We start from the raw sequence: 21,665 nt of genomic DNA on the forward strand, positions 1-21,665 counted from the left end.
AGAAGATAGCAAGCAGCAGCCACAAGCGCAGAACCGTTGATGCATACCTGACTGCTATTGCCCCTCTCCAGTGTCTCTAGCCAGGACAGCTTTGTTGTCAGTTCTAGCTTCGGAGCCATGAAGCCGTTTCAAAAAGAAAAGAAAAAAAGAAAAGAAGTTCATGTACAAATGGTGCTTGGGCTCGAATAACTCTTCTTAGGCGTTGACACTGAAGAAGTGAACTCAAGGAGCGGGCCGCATGGATCTGTATGTCTTCCGTCATCTACTGACACACACCGTGTGTGTTGTTTGTCGGAGGTCATTTGCACGTGAATCCTTACTGACCGGGATACCCCGCCGTTGCTAGCCGAGGTTAGCCTTGACTTGAACTCCAGGCTAAATACTCCGGTGAAGATCAATGTTTTGCTGGCGTCTGCGTATACTGCATTCTTTCTTGACCTTGAGCTGCTCGGTGTACAGTATCCCTAACCATGCAGAAGGTAAACGGTTAGTCATTGCGCCATTCAACATCAACAAAGGAAATGGTCACAGCTATTACTCGTCTCCAGATTCTCTCATCTGTGACAAAGCAGGGAAATGTTGGACCAGCGCATATGCCGACATTTGTGCATTGAGCAGATGAGTGCCTACAAGACATATTATAGTACAAACCCTCAGCGCAAAATTCTACCACTTTTTGACTTGGGTGTACGCGACTCATACAAAGTTTAGAGAAGGGGTAGAGGCAGGACGACTACTACTACGTGGTAAATTTGCTGAACACCGTGAGATGCGTGTAAAACGGTGCAATGCACAGGCAGTTAAGGAACCGAACACTCCAACGCCACAAACCAGTTCGTAAGTCAGACTCGGACACCCTCGAGAAGAGCCAAATAGGTACCAGCGCCGTCTTGGAGAATGGTGGTCTGCATGCACACCGTAGCCCTGAGACGACGTACAAAGTTTGGATAAATTGCAACATGATGTCATGACAGCGCCTATTGCATCTCGACTGGACCATGAATGCCTTGGGGATTCAGCTTCCTGACAAACCTTGACTCCTTGCCGGGATATGTTTAAGTTCAAACCTACTCTGCAGTACCAGAGATGGCGAGTTTTTATGACAAGACGGATTTCGTGTACATAAACATTCCGATTTTCCCAAAACAACACCCGACCCCCGGAATCGGATTCAATTGCCGGGCTTCTCGAGGCCGGGTCAACGAATTAGATGAGGACAACATACGGAGCTGGAAATTAGCAGGCTCGACATATTGTACCGTATGTACTTCAAATGTAGTTACAGCGTAATATTGGTGAGCATAAGAGGTACACAATGGCCCGAAATTGCACTTCATATGTCCGAAACCCCGAGTAGCTTATCGGTGCCGGCGATACGTGTCATCAAGCCCCAAACCTCAGACACCCAGCTGCAACGCTAAGCATGTCCGTAGCGGGCACCACGGTACAGGGTGGTGAAAGACAATATATAAAGTCCCCCAGAAATTATTGTACCTAGGTATATACGTCCCATCCCATTTTAGCGCGTTGATCCGATCTGCAAGAGACTAATCCCTGCTCCCCACATAGTCTGTTGAAATATTCTGCATTTCTTTTCTCTTTTTGTACAATTATTGCTCATTCCAGAATAGCAAAATGGTGAGTCTGGCCAATGGTTGTGCAAGACTGCATATGCTAACCTTCATCTTTTTAGACTGTCCCTTCTGAGGCCCCGGAACCTGTACAAGTGGTTCCGGACTGCTCTCAATCATTGACATCAGATGCCATTCCTTCTGTGTTGCAAGCCAAAGACGCTAAGCACATCAACAAGACTGACTACGGAAGTGGCGTTGGAAGGAAAGGCGATGTTATCCAAGCCTTGGTGAATGTCAACCTTCCCAGCCCGACTTTGGAGGTAGGTCCATTGCCAAGTGCAGCCTTCACAGTATTTCTCATTTTTTATTTTTTGGTCTTTCACTTTGATGCTTACGACGACAATAGCATGTCACGGCGCCTTTTGATTATATCTGCTCGCTCAAATCCAAACATGTCCGGGAAAAGCTTATATTCTCCCTGCATCCATGGGTTCCAATTGCCCGCCCAGAGCTAGAGCTTGTGATGTCCCTTGTGGCGGACATACACAACACATCGTTGATGTAAGCAGGTCAAGACTACTGATTCCAAGGGGATGCTTTTTTGGCATGCTAATCCACAAAACCTTACCCTATTCCAGGCTTGACGATATCCAAGATTCTTCTGCACTTCGTCGCTCGAGCCCAGCCACCCACACAGTCTTCGGCACACCGCAAACGATCAACTCGGCTGTGTACTTCACTGTCGATACGATACAGAGAGCTTCCACCAGCGGTAATCCTGAGCTAATGCAGGCACTAACGGGTAAGTAAGGCGGGCAACAACCTTAGCCTCCACAAAAAGCTTCAGTATTGACGCCGTGCTTAGATGGAATGAAGGAGTTGCTGGTCGGGCAGGGGCTCGATCTGGTCTGGACATTGGAAGTTACAACTCCATCTCTTGAAGAATACCTGCAGATGATTGACGGAAGTAAGCAACCTCCTGGAGTCCGACACAGTACACCTTGTTTCATACCACCTCGCTGACAAACATGGCAGAGACGGGAGCCTTGTTCCTCATGGTCACAAGGCTTATGGGTGCTTTCTTGCCTGCGTCGGCACCCAAGTCGCCGCTGGACAGGCTCATGCTGCTGCTCGGACGATATTTCCAGATAAGGGACGACTATGTCAATCTGGTATCGACCCAGGTAAGAGCAGCCCGCGCGACCTTCCCCGCGGGCTGTTTTTGATGATTTGCGTGTAGGCTGACATGACATGAAAATTCCCAACAACCCCCTTGTAACAGTACAGCGACTCCAGAGGCTTCTGCACCGACCTGGACGAGGGTAAATGCAGCTTCATGATAGTGCACGCCATGAGCCACGCCCAACCGTCTGCACGCAACATCCTCAGAAACGTGCTCCTGCAGACGAGGAGGGCAGGCTGCGCTGGGGAGCGCCACAAGGAGCTCATGTTCTCCATCCTCAAGGAGGCGGGGTCTTTTGAGTACACGGCCGAGATGCTCGGCGAGATGGAAAAGAGTCTTTTCGCCGAGGTGGAGAGGATAGAAAGGACCACGGGGGTCAAGAACCCGGTGCTGAGGGAGCTGCTTGATGCTCTGCGGGCCTGAGCTGGTCACATCTACTGTCCTATAGCCTAGGGGAGGAAGATGTGGGTGTAAGAGCTGTTCAGATGTTGTTTTTCACTTGTCGGCGTTTTTGATTTCCTGCAATGGTTTATGTACAGGCGGTGACATTTCACGTCGACCAGGATGTTTTGATGAATTTAGTGCCCACGAATTTGGAGTACAAACATAGTTGTCAGTATTATAATAGGTCCCTAAGCCCCTTCTGTCTGCTGCTTGCGACGAAATCCACAACAGAACCACGGCCAATATCCGTTGGAAGAGCACCGGTGACCAGGCTTTAGGAGATTACGATGATTACAGCACAGGAAACTCGTAATATATGCATCCAAATTCAAGTCTAGGTCATGGCAAAGTCTCAATACCGCCAGCTATTTTTTCAAGAGTAGCCTTGACCCTTCTTCTCAAATAGGTCAGCCCAAGTGGGCATGATCAGATCTCCAAGACGGCAAACACGGGAAAACATGCAAAAGGCGAGATGTTTTATTCCAATGATTTCAAAGTATCTAGGCTAAACGCACGATGCGTAGTTGACCAGCGATTTCAACGACTTTGCGCCATGTCGCTTATCACCAAGATGATGAAGGTCATGTTTGTAACAGTTGCTTCCCTAGCCATAAAATTCAAGTAGAAAGTGTCCTCATCGGGCCCCGAGCCAGGGTTCGTCTCGTTCAGCTTGCGAATCAAGAGCTTTACTCCCGGTGCCCCCTCGAGCTCATCTCCCCGCAGCGTACAATCCTCACCCGGAAAGCAGCTCTCCAAGGGCACCTCGTCCAGCTTCCGCCGAAAAGGACCGGTGTTGCGTAGGAGGAGGAACAAGGGCAGGTCAGGAGCCGAGCTTCTGACCGCGGCGAGACGCGCCAACACGCTCTGTATGTGGTTGAGCGCGGGTGGCGGGCCGGGCTGGTCATAAGGCTCGAGGTCGGCGACAAATATCAGGGCGGTGGCGGTCGACAGCTGCCTCTGGCTGGGCTGCGAGGCGCCCAGGTCCAGGATGCTCAGTGGGCGAGCACGAGGGCCCGAGTAGGTGAACAAGCGCCGGTCTGCTACGTCTTCCCTCTTCAGGGCCCATTCCGGGTCGAAATCGACCGAGGGGTCGAGGACGTGGGCAGTGTCGGCATCCGTGTGGCCCAGGGCAATGACTGAAAGGGCTTGCTCTGGTGTCGTTGGGGAGTGTTCCTCGTCGCTTGCTTTCCTCCATCGGAGAAGGCGATTGAGGAGCTTCATCGTGCCTTTTTGATGTTATTGAAGGGGATATACTTTTGTAATGCTGGCCTTTCCGGCTGTGAAGCCTGTGATATGCCTTGGTTGTGTCTTTTGATGGCTACCTACAGGAGGATACTTTTTTGTTTAGCGCAACAGACACGTCCCTTTCTGCACTCATAACCAATGATATCCCGCCACCCAACTTGGCGCATTGAGCTGAGACATCTGCCACTTTCAGCCGCAACCCTGGCTGACACAACGCAGCCCCAACAAACCGAAGACTTGGGGCGTAATACAAAAAATGCCCGGGGGCTCGTTGCGGTTTGTGGCTGTGCATCAGCTGTACAGTCACTACTATCCAATAGATCGATGCTATTATCGGTCCGCTTGCAGGCCTCACACCGGTGAAGCTGGTCAATTTGTCCACTTGCGATCAATTAAGTTGCTGGGCAGTCTCCCTGGCAATAACCCTCATTTTAATTTGACGCTCTGCTGGATTTGTTTCCCCTTGATGTCCTATTTTTCGGACTTGCTTCTTCTCCGCAGCGGCGCAGCATCTCTCGGCGACATCTGTTGCCCGACTTTGGACGCCCTTTACGTTGCAATGTTCGTTTAGTCAAAGCTCCTACAAGTCATTCGCCCAACCGATGAGAATTCCATGGCTGAGGTGTTTGGCATAGCCGCTGGTGCAATAGGCATCTTGCCGCTCGGCGCGCAATTTGTCAAGGGGGTTCAAAGACTCTGCACAAGATACGCACGACCTTTGGTACTGCCGCGGCCCAGATAGACGACCTGATCGGCAACCTCGAGGTTCTGCAGCACGTTCTTGGGGATGTGGAAAACGTAGAAAAGCGCCCACAAGGCAGTAGCAACCACCCGTTGATTCTTCCGCGATGTCAAGCAGACTATACCAAAGTCCTCACGGGGCTCGAGGCATTACAGCAACGCTTTCCGGTCGAACAGTCCAGTGAGCCTGGTAAACCGACAAAGATGCGGCTAGTCTCCGAGGGCCCACGTGGACAACTATCGGAAGTGTCAGCCATCCTTGGCAGTGGATTCCTAGGCGATGATGGATATAACTAAAGTAACCGTTTGAACAATCGATAACAGTTGCCCATCCTTTACCGTCGAGCCCAAACTTGTTGAGAATATGTTGAAAGGGGTAACGACCATTAAAATCGCAATGTGTTACAGGTTTCTCCTTGACTAAAATATTTCTTTTCCTATAATCCAGTTATTGTAAGGATAAAGGGAATATATTATAGTGATAAGCGTAAAACTCCCTCCCATGGGCCATGGCACAATTGCTAAAAAGTGTGGGCTTTGTGGTGTTTCCCGTCTTGGTCATAACTTTTGCGGAAAAAGGAAATTCAGATGTTTCAGACGCCCCACGAATGATTAATTCGGTAAAAGCCCACGTGTAAACGTACGGTAATAGGGGAAGGATTTCTTCGCCCCATACTATAGTAATTAACAACGGGTCCCGTCGACAATTCCTGCTCCAGGAAGCACTTGGAGGTATTAAGTATCTATGTAAAAATACGTGGAGGGGTTAAAACCTGGTCGATAGGCCTTTATGTAACTTACTGTAGCTTTACCACGCCGTAATACGCCACGTACAGTTGCAGTTTGCTGCCCGGCGTTAACAAACACAATCATAATATTAATAGAAATTGCACAATATTGTTAATTTAATCTCGATTTTATAAGTTAGTTATCAAAGTACGAAAAGTTGACGGTTAAAAACTTTGAACAAGTAAAGCTGTATTAAATGAAAATTTCCGAGGTGGCGAATAAAATAGAACAGTATTGTTACGATCAAGGTATCGGGTAACCTGTTCTTATGGTAAAATACAGTGGGTTGAAACAACTGAACGTCTAACTGGGTAACTGGGGTTCTCAATAACTGGGGGTGAAATTATAATCGTTCTCAAATAAATATTAAAGTTAATTAAAATTTAATTGCTGCTAAATAATCCTAAAATCGAATTTATTTACATGGTAATAAATATACCTTATATAAATTATATTCCAAATATAATTTTTTTTAATTTATTTAATTTGTAATTTTCAACTGAAATTTTACAAATTATAAAAATCCATTCCTTTGGCCGTTACGTAAAATTACGTAAAATTTCGTGGCTTTATTTTTAAATAATTGTTATTTTACCGGTCGGTATTTTTTCTGGGCGAATATTATTAAAAGGGGTATAACCCCACCTGGCCTTTCTGGTACCGGCCCAATTATTTGGTCGTAATATTAAATTTCCTTTCTTTTGGCCAAATTCTTTTAATTTTAAATAATTTATATTCCCCTAATTTTTATTTTTGGTTTCGTTCCTTTTTTACTAATTTTCTTTTTTTGCGCTATATTTAATCGCGTCGTTAAATTAAAATTTGGTCGTTCGTCGACGGAACGTCGCCACGTTTTTTTTACGTTTTTTTTCCTTATTTCGTGGATATATTTTTTTATTTTTATTATAAATCGCGCGGTATAATACGTTGCGCTATTTCGCCGCAAAACTTTTTTCGTTATATTAAATATTTTTGTATTAATCGGTTTGGTTGCGATATATTGGGGATATCCAATATTCAATTGCGCAATATCGGTTAATAATATTTAAAATTGGATGCGGAAATCGAAATTTTGGAAAAAAATATTTTGGCGAAACAGCAAAAAATTTAAAAAAACAATTAAAATTATTTCGTTTGCGGAAATAAAAAAAATTGTAATTTGAAAAAATAATGCGAATTATATTTCGCGGAATTAATAATTTGGAAAAATTGGATCGGGTGGAACGTAAAAAGGCAAAACAGGAAAAACGTCGGCAATTAACCGAAATTTTGCCTAAAATATCTTTAAAATCGCTTTTTCCGGATTCCATTTTATTATTACGACTAGGATTGGTACCGATATAATTGGGCAAGAATAAAAAAGGTGTCGGGAACCCAAGCCAAAACTAACCAAAAAACACGAACCAAAAACAGAAAAAAGGAACACGAGGTTACGTGGTAATAAGATAAGAAACCCTAACCCGATTACCAAAATAAAAATAACCACGATTATTACCAAAGAAATAATTAGCACAGCCGTAATTACCCCAAAATAATTATAATTATTTATACAAAAATAATTATATTTGGAATATAATTTATATAAAACTGTCACGGGCAGGCAGGGCGGACAGGTAGGTGCGGGCGATCAGGTAACAGGACAGAGTATATTGGCTATCTAGTCTTCCAGGTACAGGGTAGCAGGTGGTTGTTGACGAAGACGTAGCTCGAGGAGCTACATATCGGAGACTGCAGAGATTTCGCGTAGATATACGCGCGCGAGGCGCTCGGCCCTCGCGCCTTCACGTGACAGGGGTCATGACTAAGCGACAGCCCAGTGGCTGTCCTTCAGGTCTGTGACAGTATTCCCCCCTTCCAGGCCGAGCTCCGTCACGGCCGGGGCCCGGGCTTATGGGGGTATCGACGGTGGAAATTCTTTACCAATTGAGCAGCGTTTTCCAGGTAATCGGCAGGTTCAGTCGTGGGTTCGCTATATCCAGCCCAACGGACGATATATTTCAGCCGGCGGCCTCCTCGGCCGCGGGTTTCCCAAAAGGAGTCGAGGATCTCTTCGACTTCGTATTCTCTCTCACCTTCCACTTCCAAATGGGGTGGCGGTGCAGGTTGTTGGCCCGGCAGGGGCTCAACGTCAGCAGGTTTTAGTCGGTTTATATTGAAAACAGGGTGTACTCTCATAGACGACGGCAGGTCCAAACGGTAGGCGTACGGGCTAATCACTTCAGAAATTCGGAAGGGTCCCAAGTTCTTCCAATCCAGTTTCTTCTGCGGGCGGGCGGTCTGGATGTTCCGTGCGTCTAACCATACATATTGGCCGACGGTAAGCCGGCGGGCCGGGGTACGGTGTCGGTTCGCCTGTTCTTCGTAACGGGCTTGGGCGGCGGTCATTTCGGCGCGGGCTTGTTCCAGAATGGCTTCCATTCGGGCGGCTAGCTTTTCGGCATCCCGCTGGGCGGGCAAAGGCTGGTTCAGGGGTACCGGCTCGAATCCCATGCGGGGATGGAATCCGTAAGTCGCGTAAAACGGGGAGGTTCCGGTGGTCTCGGACTTGTGGGAGTTGGCTGTGAATTCGGCGAGGGGAAGCCAACTTTCCCAATCATCTTGCAGGTAGGCCACATAAGCTCTCAAATATTGTTCCAGGGACGCGTTAAAACGCTCGGTCTGTCCGTCAGTCTCGGGGTGGTGAGCAGTGGATAGCAGGCTGTCGATTTTCAAACGGGTTGTCAGGTGTTTCCAAAACTTCGACACGAATTGGGTGCCTCTATCCGAAACTATCGTCAGGGGCAACCCGTGTAGTTTCCATACGTGGTGTAGGTACAGGTTGGCGGTGTCCTCGGCATTGCAGGTCCCTTTACAAGGGACGAAGTGTCTCATCTTAGTCAGGCGGTCTACGACCACTAGGATGGCGTCGTGGCCGTTGCTTTGCGGCAAATGTGTGATAAAATCCATCGACAGGTGTTGCCATGAGCGTTCAGGAGTGGGCAGGGGTCGCAGGAGGCCCTGGTGGCCTTCGCGGGACGGGTTGATTCGGCGGCAGGTCTGGCATTTCTTTACCCATAATGATACGTAATGTAGCATTCCGGGCCAGTAATATTCTCGGGACAGCAGGTCGTAGGTTTTTGCTTTGCCGGGGTGACCGGCGACGGGGGAGTCGTGGCAGCGGCGCAGGATCTCGGCTTTCAGATTATTCGAATCGGGTACGTACAGTCTATTGCGGTAATACAAATAGCCGGATCGTTCTTCGCATTCGGCCAATTGCAGCTTGGGGTGGCGGTCGGCGCCTGTCCTTAACGCTTCTAGGGCAGATTGCGTTATCGGGTCGGATTCGTATCCGGCGTCTAGTAGCTCTATCAGGTGTTTTGGCAATAGGGGTTTGTTTTGGCGGATTATGGGTTGTAACCGGGTGGGGCGGGCAGGTAAATTGTGTTCTTTCAGTACGACTTGTGTTTGGTGCTTAAGTCGTTCATCCCCCTCCTCAGGCATATCCTCTGACCTCCTGGTTAGTGCGTCGGGCTTCGCTCCTTGTTTCCCGGGTCGGTAGGTGATACGGAAATTAAATCTTGACAGGAATTCGGCCCATCGGGCTTGTCGGCGGTTGAGCATTTTCGTCGTCGTGAAATATTCCAGGTTGCGGTGGTCCGTAATTACTTGGACCGGGGACGACGTCCCTTCGAGTTCCGGGCGCCATTCTTCAAAACAGCGGATAATGGCTAGCAATTCTTTGTCGTAAATCTCGTAATTGCATTCGGTAGCTGTGTGTTTTTTCGAAAAGAACGCGACGGGGCGGAGTATTCCGTCGTCGCCGTATTGTGACAATATTCCCGCAGAAACATAATCGGAAGCGTCGGTCTCCAGGATCACATCCTTTTCCCAATCGAAGTGCGCCAATACGGGGGCTTCGGTGAACTTTCTCTTCAATAGTCGGAAGGCGGCTTCGCAGGCACTATTCCATTCGAATGCGACGTCCTTCTTGGTCAATTTCGTCAAAGGGGCCACAATCTTTGAGAAGTCTCGGATAAAGCGCCGGTAAAAGTTGCCAAACCCCAAAAATGCTTGCACGTCAGTAAGCTTTTTGGGTGTTTGCCAGTTCAGGATAGCGGTGATTTTCTCAGGGTCCATTTTCACGCCTTCGACGCCGACCAGTAGGCCCAGGAACTTGGTTTCTTTCACGAAGAATTCGCATTTCGCGGCGTTGGCATACAGCCCGGCTTTCCTCAGGGCTTCCAATACGAGCTTCAAATGTTCTTCGTGTTCGGTTCGGGTGCGGCTGTAAATCAGGATGTCGTCCAGGTAGGCTGTACAAAATACGTCTAAATATTCGCGCAAGGAGTCGTTTATATATCTCTGGAACGTCGCGGGGGCCCCCGTCAGCCCGAAGGGCATAACTAGGCTTTCGTATAGGCCGAATCTCGTGCGGAATGCCGTCAGGTATTCTTCCCCCTTTTTAATCCGAATATTGTTAAAAGCGGAGACGATATCGATTTTCGAGAAGAATTTCATGCCGGCCAGGTTGTTTAGGGTTTCTCGGACTAGCGGCAGCGGGTAACGGTCTTTTACGGTAATGTTATTCAGCGCGCGGTAATCCACGCAAAACCTCAGCCCTCCTCCCTGCTTTTTCACGAACAAAACGGGCGAGGCGACGGGTGACGAACTGGGTCTGATAAACCCTTTTTTCAACTCTGCGGTCAACCATTCCTTAAGGGTTATCAGCTCTTCGCGGGACATGGCGTACAGGGGGCCGAACGGCGGCGTTTTTCCTTCTATAAGCGGGATATGGTGGTCGGACGGTCGGTGTGGGGGCAGCTTCTCGGCTTCTTGCGGGGAAAATACGTCCGCGAATTCCCGGATTGTTTCGGGCAGGGTCGGCCCGTTCATGTTTTGGGGGTCGGCGGCTAGGACTTCATCAATCTGTTTCAAGGTTACAGCGTACAAACGGCAGGATCGGCGGCGGGCGTACATGCTCGCGGCTTGCAGGGAGATAGGGGCGATATCCATTTCGCGGAGGGACGGCGGTCGGTCAGCCTGGTACTGGGGGCGGCTTTTTTTTTGGTACGGCGTGTAAAGCTTTAACCTTTTCAGGTTTGTCGGGCATATTGCAGTGTCGGCGGCAATAGTCGCTGTCAAACGTAATAACGTGTGACGCGAATCCAATCGTTGGGTCGTGCTGCTTTAGCCAAGGCATTCCTAACACAATGGGGTAATGGGCTAGCTGTGTAACGAAAAACAGCGCGTTTTTCTGGATGTGGTCCTTGATTCTCAATTGTCCTCGGACATAATGGGTGCACTTCCCACTTTCGGCGGTCCTTCCGTCGAATACTTCGATGTCGAATGGGTTTCGCAGCGGATACATTTGTAGTTGGCGTTCTTCGGCCCATCCTTGGTCGAGGAAGCATTTCCCTTCCGCACCGCAATCGGTGAGGGCATAGGTTGGGAGGCTTTGGTCCCCCACTGTCAGTTCGGCAGGCAGGATCATCAAATCGGATCGTTGGTTATATTCCTCTTCAACGGGGAACCCGTGAACTGCGGCGGCAGAGATGCGGATCGCCGGCGGTCTATGCGCGGCCTTGGCGGCCTGGGGGCGACTTATCCCAGGCGGGCTCCGTTTTTCGAACTTCGGCTGCTGGAGCGGCTGGCGTCCGAGCCGCGGCGGGGGTTTTCAGGGAGTTTGGTTTGCATCTGGCGCGGGGACCTGGACCTAGACCTGGATTGTTCGATCCCGGCCTGGTGCAGCCGCGTGCGGCGGGTATCCGGTTCTGGGCATTTGGCAACAAAATGTTCTTGGGATCCACAGCGGTAGCATAGCATATTTTCTTTGCGGTTGTGGCGGCGTTGGCTGCTTAGGTCCATGGGGTCGTTAAACGGAAATTCCGCGTTTGGCTTGGGGGCGGCCCGCGGTATGTCGGTTTGGGTCCGGGGGGCCGCGCGCGCGGGGGGCGCTGCGGTCCGAGGGGTACGTGTCTGTCTGTTTTTATACTGCTGGTGCTGGCGGTAGCGGTTATCCAAGCTTTGCAGGTGTCGGGTAAATTCGTGGTACTGGCGGGATGGGGCGGGGTTGTGGAGGAGCATGTCCTGGAGCTCTTCCGATATTCCCTGGAATAGAAGAGGGGGGAGGGCATCCTCCGGCATTTCTCCTTCCAGAGACAGGCGTTGGAACTCCGACAGATACTCGGCGAAATCTACGTTCCGCTGCTTCAGGGCGTATAATTTGTTTTGTGCGTTTTGGACGTGGTCGGGGTCCCCGAATGCCTCCTCTAGGTATTGGAGGAGATCCGTATAATCTCCGAATTGGGGTGTGCCTCCGACCATTTTGGGCAGGATCAGGTTGTACGCTTTACCGGACAGTCGACCGGCTACATAAATTAGGCGTGATTCGGGGTTGGGGAAGCGGTCTTTGTTTGAGGTCATCTTCCCCCGGATTTGGGTGGCGAAGCGGCGGAGGTCGGAGCGGGCGCCCGTAAATTTATCGGGGTCTGGAAGTCGTTCAGAAAGGCGGGCGGAGGCGGGATGTTCGGAAGCAGGCGGCGGAGTCGTTCCCATAGGAGTAACCATAAGGGGTTTAACAGGCGTGTTGGTAGTTGGGGCGGGGGTGGTTATGTGTACCGTGGGTAGCGTTACGGTCCGAACTTCCTTCAGTTCGGACCGTGTTTTCTCTAATTCGGCGAAAGCGGCATCCCGGGAGGTTATGGCGGAGGCCTTTTCCATGGCCATGGCCAGAATGTCGGCCTGCGCCTTGTCGCGGACACGGTCCGTTTCGGCGCGGGCGCGTTGGGTCTCGGCTTCCTGCATTTCTAGGCAGGAGTTCAGGCGGACGTTGCTATCGTGCAATAGTTGCAGCTTTTGGTAGGAATCGGAGATGTAAGACACCCATTGTTCAGGGTGTCCTTGTAGGTGTTCGATCAGTTCCTCGGTCGAATCGGTTAAGATCGGGGGTTGCAGTGACGCAGGCATCGCGGGCACCTAATGAAGGAGCTACGTAATGTCACGGGCAGGCAGGGCGGACAGGTAGGTGCGGGCGATCAGGTAACAGGACAGAGTATATTGGCTATCTAGTCTTCCAGGTACAGGGTAGCAGGTGGTTGTTGACGAAGACGTAGCTCGAGGAGCTACATATCGGAGACTGCAGAGATTTCGCGTAAATATACGCGCGCGAGGCGCTCGGCCCTCGCGCCTTCACGTGACAGGGGTCATGACTAAGCGACAGCCCAGTGGCTGTCCTTCAGGTCTGTGACAATTAACCTTTATTTATGTAACCGAATTTAAAAAATTGGTAATAAGGTTGGATATAACCGAAAAAATTAAAATTTTCCAATTTTATTAAAAATTGAAATCCGAAATAAAAAACGAAATATCCAAATTCGACCGACCCGAGAATTTCTTTGAATACGTCGAATTTGCTATTAAATTTAATAACCGGATTTACAAACGCCGACAGGAAAAATAAGGCGGACAGCGAATATTTGTTACCTTAATTCGACAAACCAATACGGGACGCAAATACCAATATTTTTAACTAATATATTATAAAAATAACGGCGGATGGTAACAACCCCGTTATACGGCACCCCAAACCTATAATATAATTTATAATATTTACAATGGATTTATGGACTTTAATACCATATGTTAGTAATAATGGTGCTAACAGGGGATATAGGGGTAAACCCTAGGTGCGGCGTGGTAAATAACCAGTGCTAAAAGCGCTGAATAATAGGTAGAAATGCACTATAATTTTGGTACTGATAAATAATTGGTTGGGGGAGATTTTGCTTTATTTCCCTTACATACTCTCCGACATCGAAATGGGGGTCCGCACGCCAGAAAAGGTTCCGGTGCCGCGAATGAATTTCCGAGAAACTAATTTGTATGGGTTTTTGAAAAAACACCCTCATTTGCATACAAACCATCTCTGGGTTTGCATTTAAACGTTGACTTGGTGAAATTTTCAACCCGGTACAGGGTAGCTGACTCGCAGGTGCAGGGTGGGTATTAAACCCGGTACAGGGTAGCTAACCCCACTCGCTGACCTTTAAATTGCATTCCTGCATTAACAAAGTAACGGAATTCCACCATTCCCCACTCCACTTCGGCACTAAATAAAATTGGCTATATACAAATAAAAGTGGGCTTATTACATGCAAAATAATGCATATAATTAACACTATCCTGCGTCGTTTTTGGAATTATTATATATTATACAATTATTATTGTAGCAGGTGATCCAATTTATCGTGTTCTATTGGTTAGGCCGTAATTGTTAATAATTGATGGTATTAAATCCTCGTGGTTTTTCGGTTTTGCCCCTAAAATCAGGGATATTTTCCTGGTTTTTTGGGCAATTTCTGGCGATATACCCTATTTTATCGCATTTAAAACATTTGCCACTTTTGGGGTTTTTACGGGGTTTTTTATATTATATGGTATTAAGGTCCATAAGTCCATTATGGGTATTATAAATTATATTGTAGGTCTGGGGTGCTATATAACAGGGCTGCTACCATCCACCATTATTTTTGTAATATATAGGTTGGGGGTATTGGTATTTGCGTCCCGTATTAGTTTGTCGAATTAAGGTAACGAATATTCGCTGTCCGCCTTATTTTTCCTGTCGGCGTTCGTAAATCCGGTTATCAAATTTAATAACAAATTCGACGTATTCGAGGAAATCCTCGGGTCGGTCGAATTTGGATATTTCGTCTTTTATTTTTAATTTTAATCCCTGGTAAAATTGGAGGATTTTGGTTTTTTCGGTTATATCCAATTTTGTTATTAGTTTTTTAAATTCGGTTGCATAAACGGAGGTTGATTTGGTTTGTTATAAATTGGCCAAATTTCGTTCGGTCTATTATTTTTTATCGGGTTCCTGGAATAAAAAACGGAAAATGCGTTTATATTTTGCGAAAATTGAAAAAATATCGGTAATTTTTTGGCGTTGTTTTTCGGGGGGTATATTAAACCATTTTTGCAATAAAAATTCGAACCAAAACAAAATTCGTCCTCGGAAAAAGGTGGCCGCGTATACCACCTTTTTTATTTTATTGCGGAAAATTTCCAAATAAAATATTTGGTAAATGCGTATTTGTACAAAATACCCTGTTACGACCAGGGTCTGAGGGACCAACAATTAAAGAGAGAGTAACATCGGAGGAAGACACCCACACTCGGGACACGGAGGAACGAAGCAAGACCAGTCACGTGACGATAAGATAAGGACCCACTTGTGATCACGCCTTGGCAGTGATCACCTAGACAAAATGATCACCTTGGCGGAGTGATCAGTTGTAGTAAGTGATCACTTACACGAAGTGATCACTCTAGTATATAAACACAGTCATTACCTAGTAGCATAGTCTTAGTCTAGGATTGCTCACCAGCAATCAACTTGTATCCAATCTATCCACCCAGGAATCGATCATAACTTCACCCCAGTTATTGCGAACCCCATTACCCAGTCACAGTGCTCAGTTGCTTCGACCCATTGTACCCTACCCCTAGGAACAGGTTACCCGATACCTTAATCGTAACATTTTGATTGCTCCTGTTCAGTACTTTGCCTTGAAGCATACCGAGCAGTATTGCCGACAGAATGTCTTCCAACCGAACCACCCCCCAGACCCCCTCGACTACGAACGCTCCGGTCAGCGTCGACGCGCTGCGCCAGATAATTGCGACTCTTCAGGCTGAGAATCGCCAGCTGAATGAACGAGTCCAAGAACAGACTAACAGAGCTAACAGAAATAATATCAAGTATCCCCTGCCCAACCCTTTCGACGGAACCCCTGGCACTCTGCAGGGATTCCTCACAGGCACCCGCGCATACTTGCACTTTAACGAGGACAGTTTCGAGAACGACTCCGACAAGGTAGCCTACGCAGCCTCCTTGCTCAAGGGAGACGCTCTCGCCTGGTTCGAGCCCACATTGCGGGACTTCCTGGATTATGAGGAAGAACATAACCGCAGGGCCGAGACCAACAGGATCTTCGACGACTACGACAACTTTGAAGATAACCTGAAGGAAACATTCGGCAACCCCGATGAGGAACGAACAGCCGAACGAAAGCTGTCTCGCCTCACACAAACTAAATCAGCATCCCGCTACGCTAGCGAATTCCGACAAATCACCTCAAAGTTGGCATGGGGCAAGGACGCCCTCATGGCCCGCTTCTACCAAGGACTCAAGGACGAAGTTAAAGACGAGCTGATCAAGGAAGAAAGACCTCAGCTTCTCTCCGAGTATGTAGAGCTCGCGGTCAAGATCGACAACCGCATCTACGAACGGAAGCTCGAGAAAAAGGAGGGTCGAGGAGCTTGGACACCCCGACCACAAGCCGCCAACACCGGCCGACGCAGATGGGAGACCCCTCAAGCACCCAGGGCCCCAAGACAGAGCACCAGCTATGGGCATCACAGCGGACCAATGGATCTCAGCGCCACGCAACACAAAAAACCCTACAAAGACCCCAAGAGCGGCAAATGCTTCAAGTGCGACAAAGCCGGGCATATCGCCAGAAACTGCCCCAACAGCACCGCTCTGATAAAAACCCACCAATCGAGGGAACTCAACGCAGCATTTAAAGTTCCCCAGGAGGAGCACGCGCTCCAGACATGGACACGGTGTTACGAAGATGACTGCCTCGTACACCGAAGCTCTAAAGACGACGCTGGATGGTACCCCCGGCGACCCAAACAAGTACGCGTCCTCGCGATGGGACGAAGGGACACCACAGGGGCTTCCACCAGCACACGACACAGCTCCCACCGAAACCACAAGCGAACGCACAAAGAGGAACTTCTGGGACAGGTTCACCAAGTCAGGTAATGGCAGAAAGACGTGCAAAAAGCCCAACAAGAAGAAGAAGAAGAGAGTTACACGGAAGAGGTTTTATACAATACCGAAATAACGGAAGAAAATACGTTAGACAACGAAGGAAACGTCGAAGAATTGCCACCAAACCAATACAGTGCAACAAGGGAAAACGACCCCCAAGTATACGAAAGGAAGAAAATCGACCCCTTCCGAAACGACCAATCGGTACAATTTTGCGGAGTAGCTAGTTAATACGCTCGCGCAAACCCGGTTATTAGCGCACCCGCGATTTTCGGAGACGAACCTATACTTAACCCCCAACACCCCGCACACGTACTGGTGTTTTGGGCAGAATGTTTCAGAGACAACTGCGGACTCCATCAAACGATAAAAGTAACAAAGAACTTCTTTCCCCGAAGGAAGAGGAGAACCGCCATTTACGACGTATACACTACGAAAGACCTACTATTTTGGGACTTACGCATAAAGCTCCAGTTAAAACCAGCAGCCATTTTCACACCCCAAGATAGCTACCCCATAGCGTGTTATAACCAGGCAGGGTTCCCATGGTACGAATGCATAAGAAGCATATGCAAAATACACATGCTCGCCAAAACACAGGCATGGCATGAGCAAAAAAGCAGGCGACCAGGCTCCGCTCCTATAACAAAAATTGTGTGGAACCCCAACACCAGGGACAACGACAGAACCACACAAGCAAGAAAGACACCCGCACCACACAAGGAAAAGGGCGGAAAAGGTGGAAGCAGCGGATTAAAAAACTAGAGACGTTAAACGGTACAGGGCACCGAATGACCACAGACAGAAAATCCCTGAGCATGGCAACGACAGCCAACAAACACGAACACATCCACTTAAAATTAATATTGGACGGAAAGCCAATACGAGCGCTCCTGGACAGCGGAGCACAGGGCAATTACATAGCCCCAAAGGTCGTTAACGAACGACGAATACCATGGAGGCAGAAGGAAGAACCTTACCAGTTGCGAACCGTGGAAGGAGAAGCAATATTTTACGGAAACGGCATTATCGAAACAGAGACCGTACACCTCTGGATGGAAGGTTATGGACGACGAGAACAAATTACCTTGGACATTACGGAGATAGGGGATAAGGATATAATCCTCGGGATCCCCTGGCTCAGGAAGAGCAACCCCCGGATAAATTGGGTTACCGGCCAGATCCAATGGGAAGAGTACCTAGCCTCTAAAGGAAAACCCGAGACAAGAACTTCACGCAGCGCACGTAGGGCACGAGAGAGACACCACGAGAAGACAATGGCGTTCCTAAAAAAAAACCAGCCACCCTCGGAGCCAACATCGGACGAATCGCGACTATCCACCGGCGAAAAACGATCAGACCTTACAACACTAGTCGACAACATACCCACCAATTATTAGACATATACGAAACTGTTCAGCCCAGAACTCGAGACGGGATTACCGGAACACAACCCGTTCGACCACGAAATACCACTCAAAGAAGGAACACAGCCCAAGTTCCACAAAATATACGGCTTGAACCAAATACAGATAAAAGCACTTAACAAATACCTGGACGAGAACCTCAAAAAAGGTTACATTAGACCATCGACATTACTAGCAGGATACCCGATCCTCTTCGTACCGAAGAAAAACGGAAAGTTACAACTATGCGTGGACTACAGACAATTTAACGACATTACGGTAAAAAATTGCTACCCACTCCCATTAATAGGAGAACTTCGAGACATGCTTTACCAAACACAATGGTTCACGACCTTGGACCTCAAGGGAACATACAACTTAATACGCATGAAGAAAGGCGAAGAATGGAAGACGGCGTTCCGCACCAGGCGTGGACATTTCGAGTACCTCGTAATGCCTTTCGGCCTCACTAACGCCCCCGCCACCTTTCAAACCATAATCAATTATATTCTCAGGGAATGCCTAGATATTTTTGTGGTTATTTACCTGGACGATATCCTTATGTTTTCCAAGACGTTGGAAGAACATAAACAACACGTCCACACCGTCTTGCAGAAACTACAAAATGCAAAGCTCCTAGTTGAGCCCGAAAAGTGCATCTTCCACAGCAAGAAAGTCGACTTCCTAGAATACACTATCGCTCCTGGAGAAATCAGGATGGAAGCCTTAAAAATCCAAGCAATAAAGGAATGGCCTCAACCAAAGAACGTGAAAGACGTTCGAGCATTCCTTGGATTTGTAAACTTCTACAGAAGATTTATTAAGGGATACGGCAAGATCGCCACCCCCTTGACCAACCTCACGAAGAAAAACTTGGAGTTCAAATGGGACAAAATAGAGAACCAAGCTTTTGAACAACTACGCGACACGGTAGCAACAGAACCAGTTCTGAGGATACCGGACCCCGAGAAACCATTTGAAGTTAAAACCGACGCCTCCGACTACGCAGTAGGAGGGCAACTCGGACAAAGAGATGAAGAAGGACGACTGCACCCTTGCGCCTTCTTCTCACAAAAACTGCATGGCCCAGAACTAAATTACCAGATTTATAACAAAGAACTCATGGCCATTATCCGAGCCTTCGAAGAATGGAAACCACAACTTTCAGGGACTAAACACGAGGTGTTAATCTACACGGACCACAAGAACCTGACCCACTTCACCACCAGCAAGGTGTTGAACAAACGACAAATTAGATGGTCGGAATTCTTATTAAATTCCATTTCAGGATAATCTACAGAAAAGGAACAGAAAACGGCAGAGCCGACGCTCTCAACCGGCGACCAGACCACGAACACACGGTACCCGAAGAAACCCGAACCATCCTCACCACGGATAAAACCGGAGACCTTTTGCCAGCACACAGGAGTCTTATGGCCACCAACGTAACCATGACACCAGAAGAAATACGAAGAATCCATGAAAACAAAGCCCACGGACACCAGGGAGTCTCCAAGATATGGAAAAGGCTAAAACAGCACTACGACTTCCAAGGGATAAAATAAGAAGTACGAGAAGCCATTAAGGATTGCGAGCTCTGTGCCAAAAGCAAATCCGCAAGACACAAACCTTACGGATTAATACAACCATTACCAGCCCCTAGCAAGGCTTGGCAGACCGTCACAATGGACTTTATAATTAAACTACCACCCTTAGAAAAACCGCTCACGAAGACTAAATATGACAGCATATTAGTTATAGTGGACAAACTCACCAAGTATGCCTACTTCCTACCATATAAAGAAAGCAGCAACGCCGAAGAAATAACCTACACATTCCTACGAGTAATTGTCAGCAATTACGGACTACCAGAGAGCATTGTCACCGACAGAGACAAACTCTTCACCTCAAGATTCTGGAAATCTTTGATGGGACAACTAGGAACGGATTACAAACTATTAACAACATTTTATCCCCAGACAGACGGATAAACAGAACGAGCCAACCAGATATTGGAACAATATCTGAGATGCTATATGAACCACAAACAAGACGATTGGGTACGACTTTTACCCACCGCACAGTTCGCGTATAATAGCTCAGAGAACGAGAGTACCAAAACGACCCCGTTCTATACCAACTACGGATTTAACCCTACGGCATACGGAGAACCAAGGACAACAATAACGGCACCTCGCGCCGAAAAGCAAGCGAGCGAGCTACGACAGCTACACGAAGAACTCCAGCAGGAACTGGAATTCGTACGAGAAAGAATGATAAAATACGCCAACCAACATCGGATGAAGGGACCATCCTTCAAGGAGGGAGATAGCGTCTACCTCATTCGACGCAACATTAAAACACAACGACCAAGCAGCAAACTTGATTTCAAAAAGCTTGGACCTTTTAAAATCAGCAAGAAAATTAGTGACACCAACTACAGACTAGCCTTACCGAACACTATAAGGATTTACCCGACATTCCACATTTCATTGTTGGAACCAGCACCACGCGGCGCTGTCACACAAGAAACAATCGAGATCGACGCAGAAGGAGTTTACGAAGTCGAACAAATACTCGACCACAGGCGAAACCATGGAAAAACAGAATATTTGGTTAAATGGGAAAACTATGGACATGAGGAAAACACTTGGGAACCAGTCAAGAACCTCCAGGACTGCCACGAACCTCTCCAGGTGTACCACCAGGAACTGGAACTTCGAGCAAGTCAACCAAAGAAACGAGAACGACCCAAGAAGGCACCACTCACCACTTGAAACCCCGAAACCCGGGACAGCATCCCAATCCACAGGACCAGACGGAAAGACAAAATCCCAATCAATCAGGTCCACGTGACCTAGGGCCTGCAGGTCAGGCACAACCTCGGATTCGGAGGAACCTGCGACGGGTAGCTCGTCGACACCTAGACGTTCGCGCTCGGACGCATCCTCGCGATCCAATTCAGCACCCAGGCGAGAGGCCTCGACCTCACTCCGGGACTGAAACAATCGTTTCTATTTGCGCAGGCGGAGCAGACGATTGAAGGCAGCAGTAGAGGCACGCTGAAGACGGAGGATCTCGTCCTCAACCTCGGACTCCTGCAGTTCCAACTTTTTCTTTTCTTGAGTCAAACGACCCCTGTGGGAGGTCAGCGGACGCGACCACCACGAGCGAAAACCAAAGAAACACCTACAGATTGGAAACCGGTACGGCCGACGCATCGCACTTGCGGCCGCGACGGACACATTCGCTGCAACGGGAGTTTGTCGCGATTATCCGACATGACAAACCCCGAGAAGAACAGAAAGCACAAGGCATAACTTCGAAACCTTCGCATGCAATGTTGTCAGCTAGACGCTCACGACGCAGGGAAGAAGACGAAGGCCGATTGACGCGACCACGTTTGTTGCGATCAAACATTTCGCCATTTGAGCTAGGAAAGAAGGAAACCAGCACGACCA

The 21,665-nt window shown here is 48.2% G+C and overlaps 8 protein-coding genes across 8 annotated transcripts; 4 read left to right on the forward strand and 4 right to left on the reverse strand.

The window, feature by feature from the left end:
- Positions 1-470: 470 nt before the first annotated feature.
- MGG_17773 (uncharacterized protein) lies at positions 471-1,421 on the forward strand (the record flags this gene model as incomplete). Its single annotated transcript, XM_003720104.1, has 3 exons — positions 471-486; positions 645-837; positions 1,280-1,421. The coding sequence occupies 3 exons, from the start codon at positions 471-473 to the stop codon at positions 1,419-1,421; spliced, it is 351 nt and encodes a 116-aa protein (XP_003720152.1).
- Positions 1,422-1,423: 2 nt separating this feature from the next.
- MGG_09448 (geranylgeranyl pyrophosphate synthetase) lies at positions 1,424-3,180 on the forward strand (the record flags this gene model as incomplete). The annotated part of the gene is made up of 7 exons (XM_003720105.1): positions 1,424-1,444; positions 1,694-1,894; positions 1,981-2,135; positions 2,213-2,376; positions 2,440-2,541; positions 2,610-2,758; positions 2,857-3,180. 7 exons carry the CDS (start codon positions 1,424-1,426, stop codon positions 3,178-3,180), a joined length of 1,116 nt encoding a protein of 371 aa, XP_003720153.1.
- A 558-nt stretch (positions 3,181-3,738) lies between these two features.
- MGG_09447 (uncharacterized protein) lies at positions 3,739-4,422 on the reverse strand (the record flags this gene model as incomplete). Its single annotated transcript, XM_003720106.1, has 1 exon — positions 3,739-4,422. One exon carries the CDS (start codon positions 4,420-4,422, stop codon positions 3,739-3,741), a length of 684 nt encoding a protein of 227 aa, XP_003720154.1.
- A 637-nt stretch (positions 4,423-5,059) lies between these two features.
- On the forward strand, positions 5,060-5,484 carry MGG_17774 (uncharacterized protein; the record flags this gene model as incomplete). The annotated part of the gene is made up of 2 exons (XM_003720107.1): positions 5,060-5,167; positions 5,221-5,484. 2 exons carry the CDS (start codon positions 5,060-5,062, stop codon positions 5,482-5,484), a joined length of 372 nt encoding a protein of 123 aa, XP_003720155.1.
- Positions 5,485-13,636: 8,152 nt separating this feature from the next.
- Positions 13,637-14,099, reverse strand: MGG_17775 (uncharacterized protein; the record flags this gene model as incomplete). Its single annotated transcript, XM_003720108.1, has 3 exons — positions 13,637-13,695; positions 13,759-13,827; positions 13,985-14,099. Coding segments are annotated over 3 exons (243 nt in total), but the record flags the coding sequence as incomplete, so codon positions are not given.
- Positions 14,100-15,556: 1,457 nt separating this feature from the next.
- Positions 15,557-16,789, forward strand: MGG_17776 (uncharacterized protein; the record flags this gene model as incomplete). Its single annotated transcript, XM_003720109.1, has 1 exon — positions 15,557-16,789. One exon carries the CDS (start codon positions 15,557-15,559, stop codon positions 16,787-16,789), a length of 1,233 nt encoding a protein of 410 aa, XP_003720157.1.
- Positions 16,790-20,693: 3,904 nt separating this feature from the next.
- Positions 20,694-21,203, reverse strand: MGG_17777 (uncharacterized protein; the record flags this gene model as incomplete). The annotated part of the gene is made up of 1 exon (XM_003720110.1): positions 20,694-21,203. A coding segment is annotated over one exon (510 nt), but the record flags the coding sequence as incomplete, so codon positions are not given.
- A 15-nt stretch (positions 21,204-21,218) lies between these two features.
- Positions 21,219-21,541, reverse strand: MGG_17778 (uncharacterized protein; the record flags this gene model as incomplete). The annotated part of the gene is made up of 2 exons (XM_003720111.1): positions 21,219-21,342; positions 21,495-21,541. The coding sequence occupies 2 exons, from the start codon at positions 21,539-21,541 to the stop codon at positions 21,219-21,221; spliced, it is 171 nt and encodes a 56-aa protein (XP_003720159.1).
- Between the last annotated feature and the right edge of the window lie 124 nt (positions 21,542-21,665).

The sequence above is a fragment of the Pyricularia oryzae genome, chromosome 6, assembly GCF_000002495.2.
Source record: "Pyricularia oryzae 70-15 chromosome 6, whole genome shotgun sequence".
Lineage (NCBI taxonomy): Eukaryota > Fungi > Ascomycota > Sordariomycetes > Magnaporthales > Pyriculariaceae > Pyricularia > Pyricularia oryzae.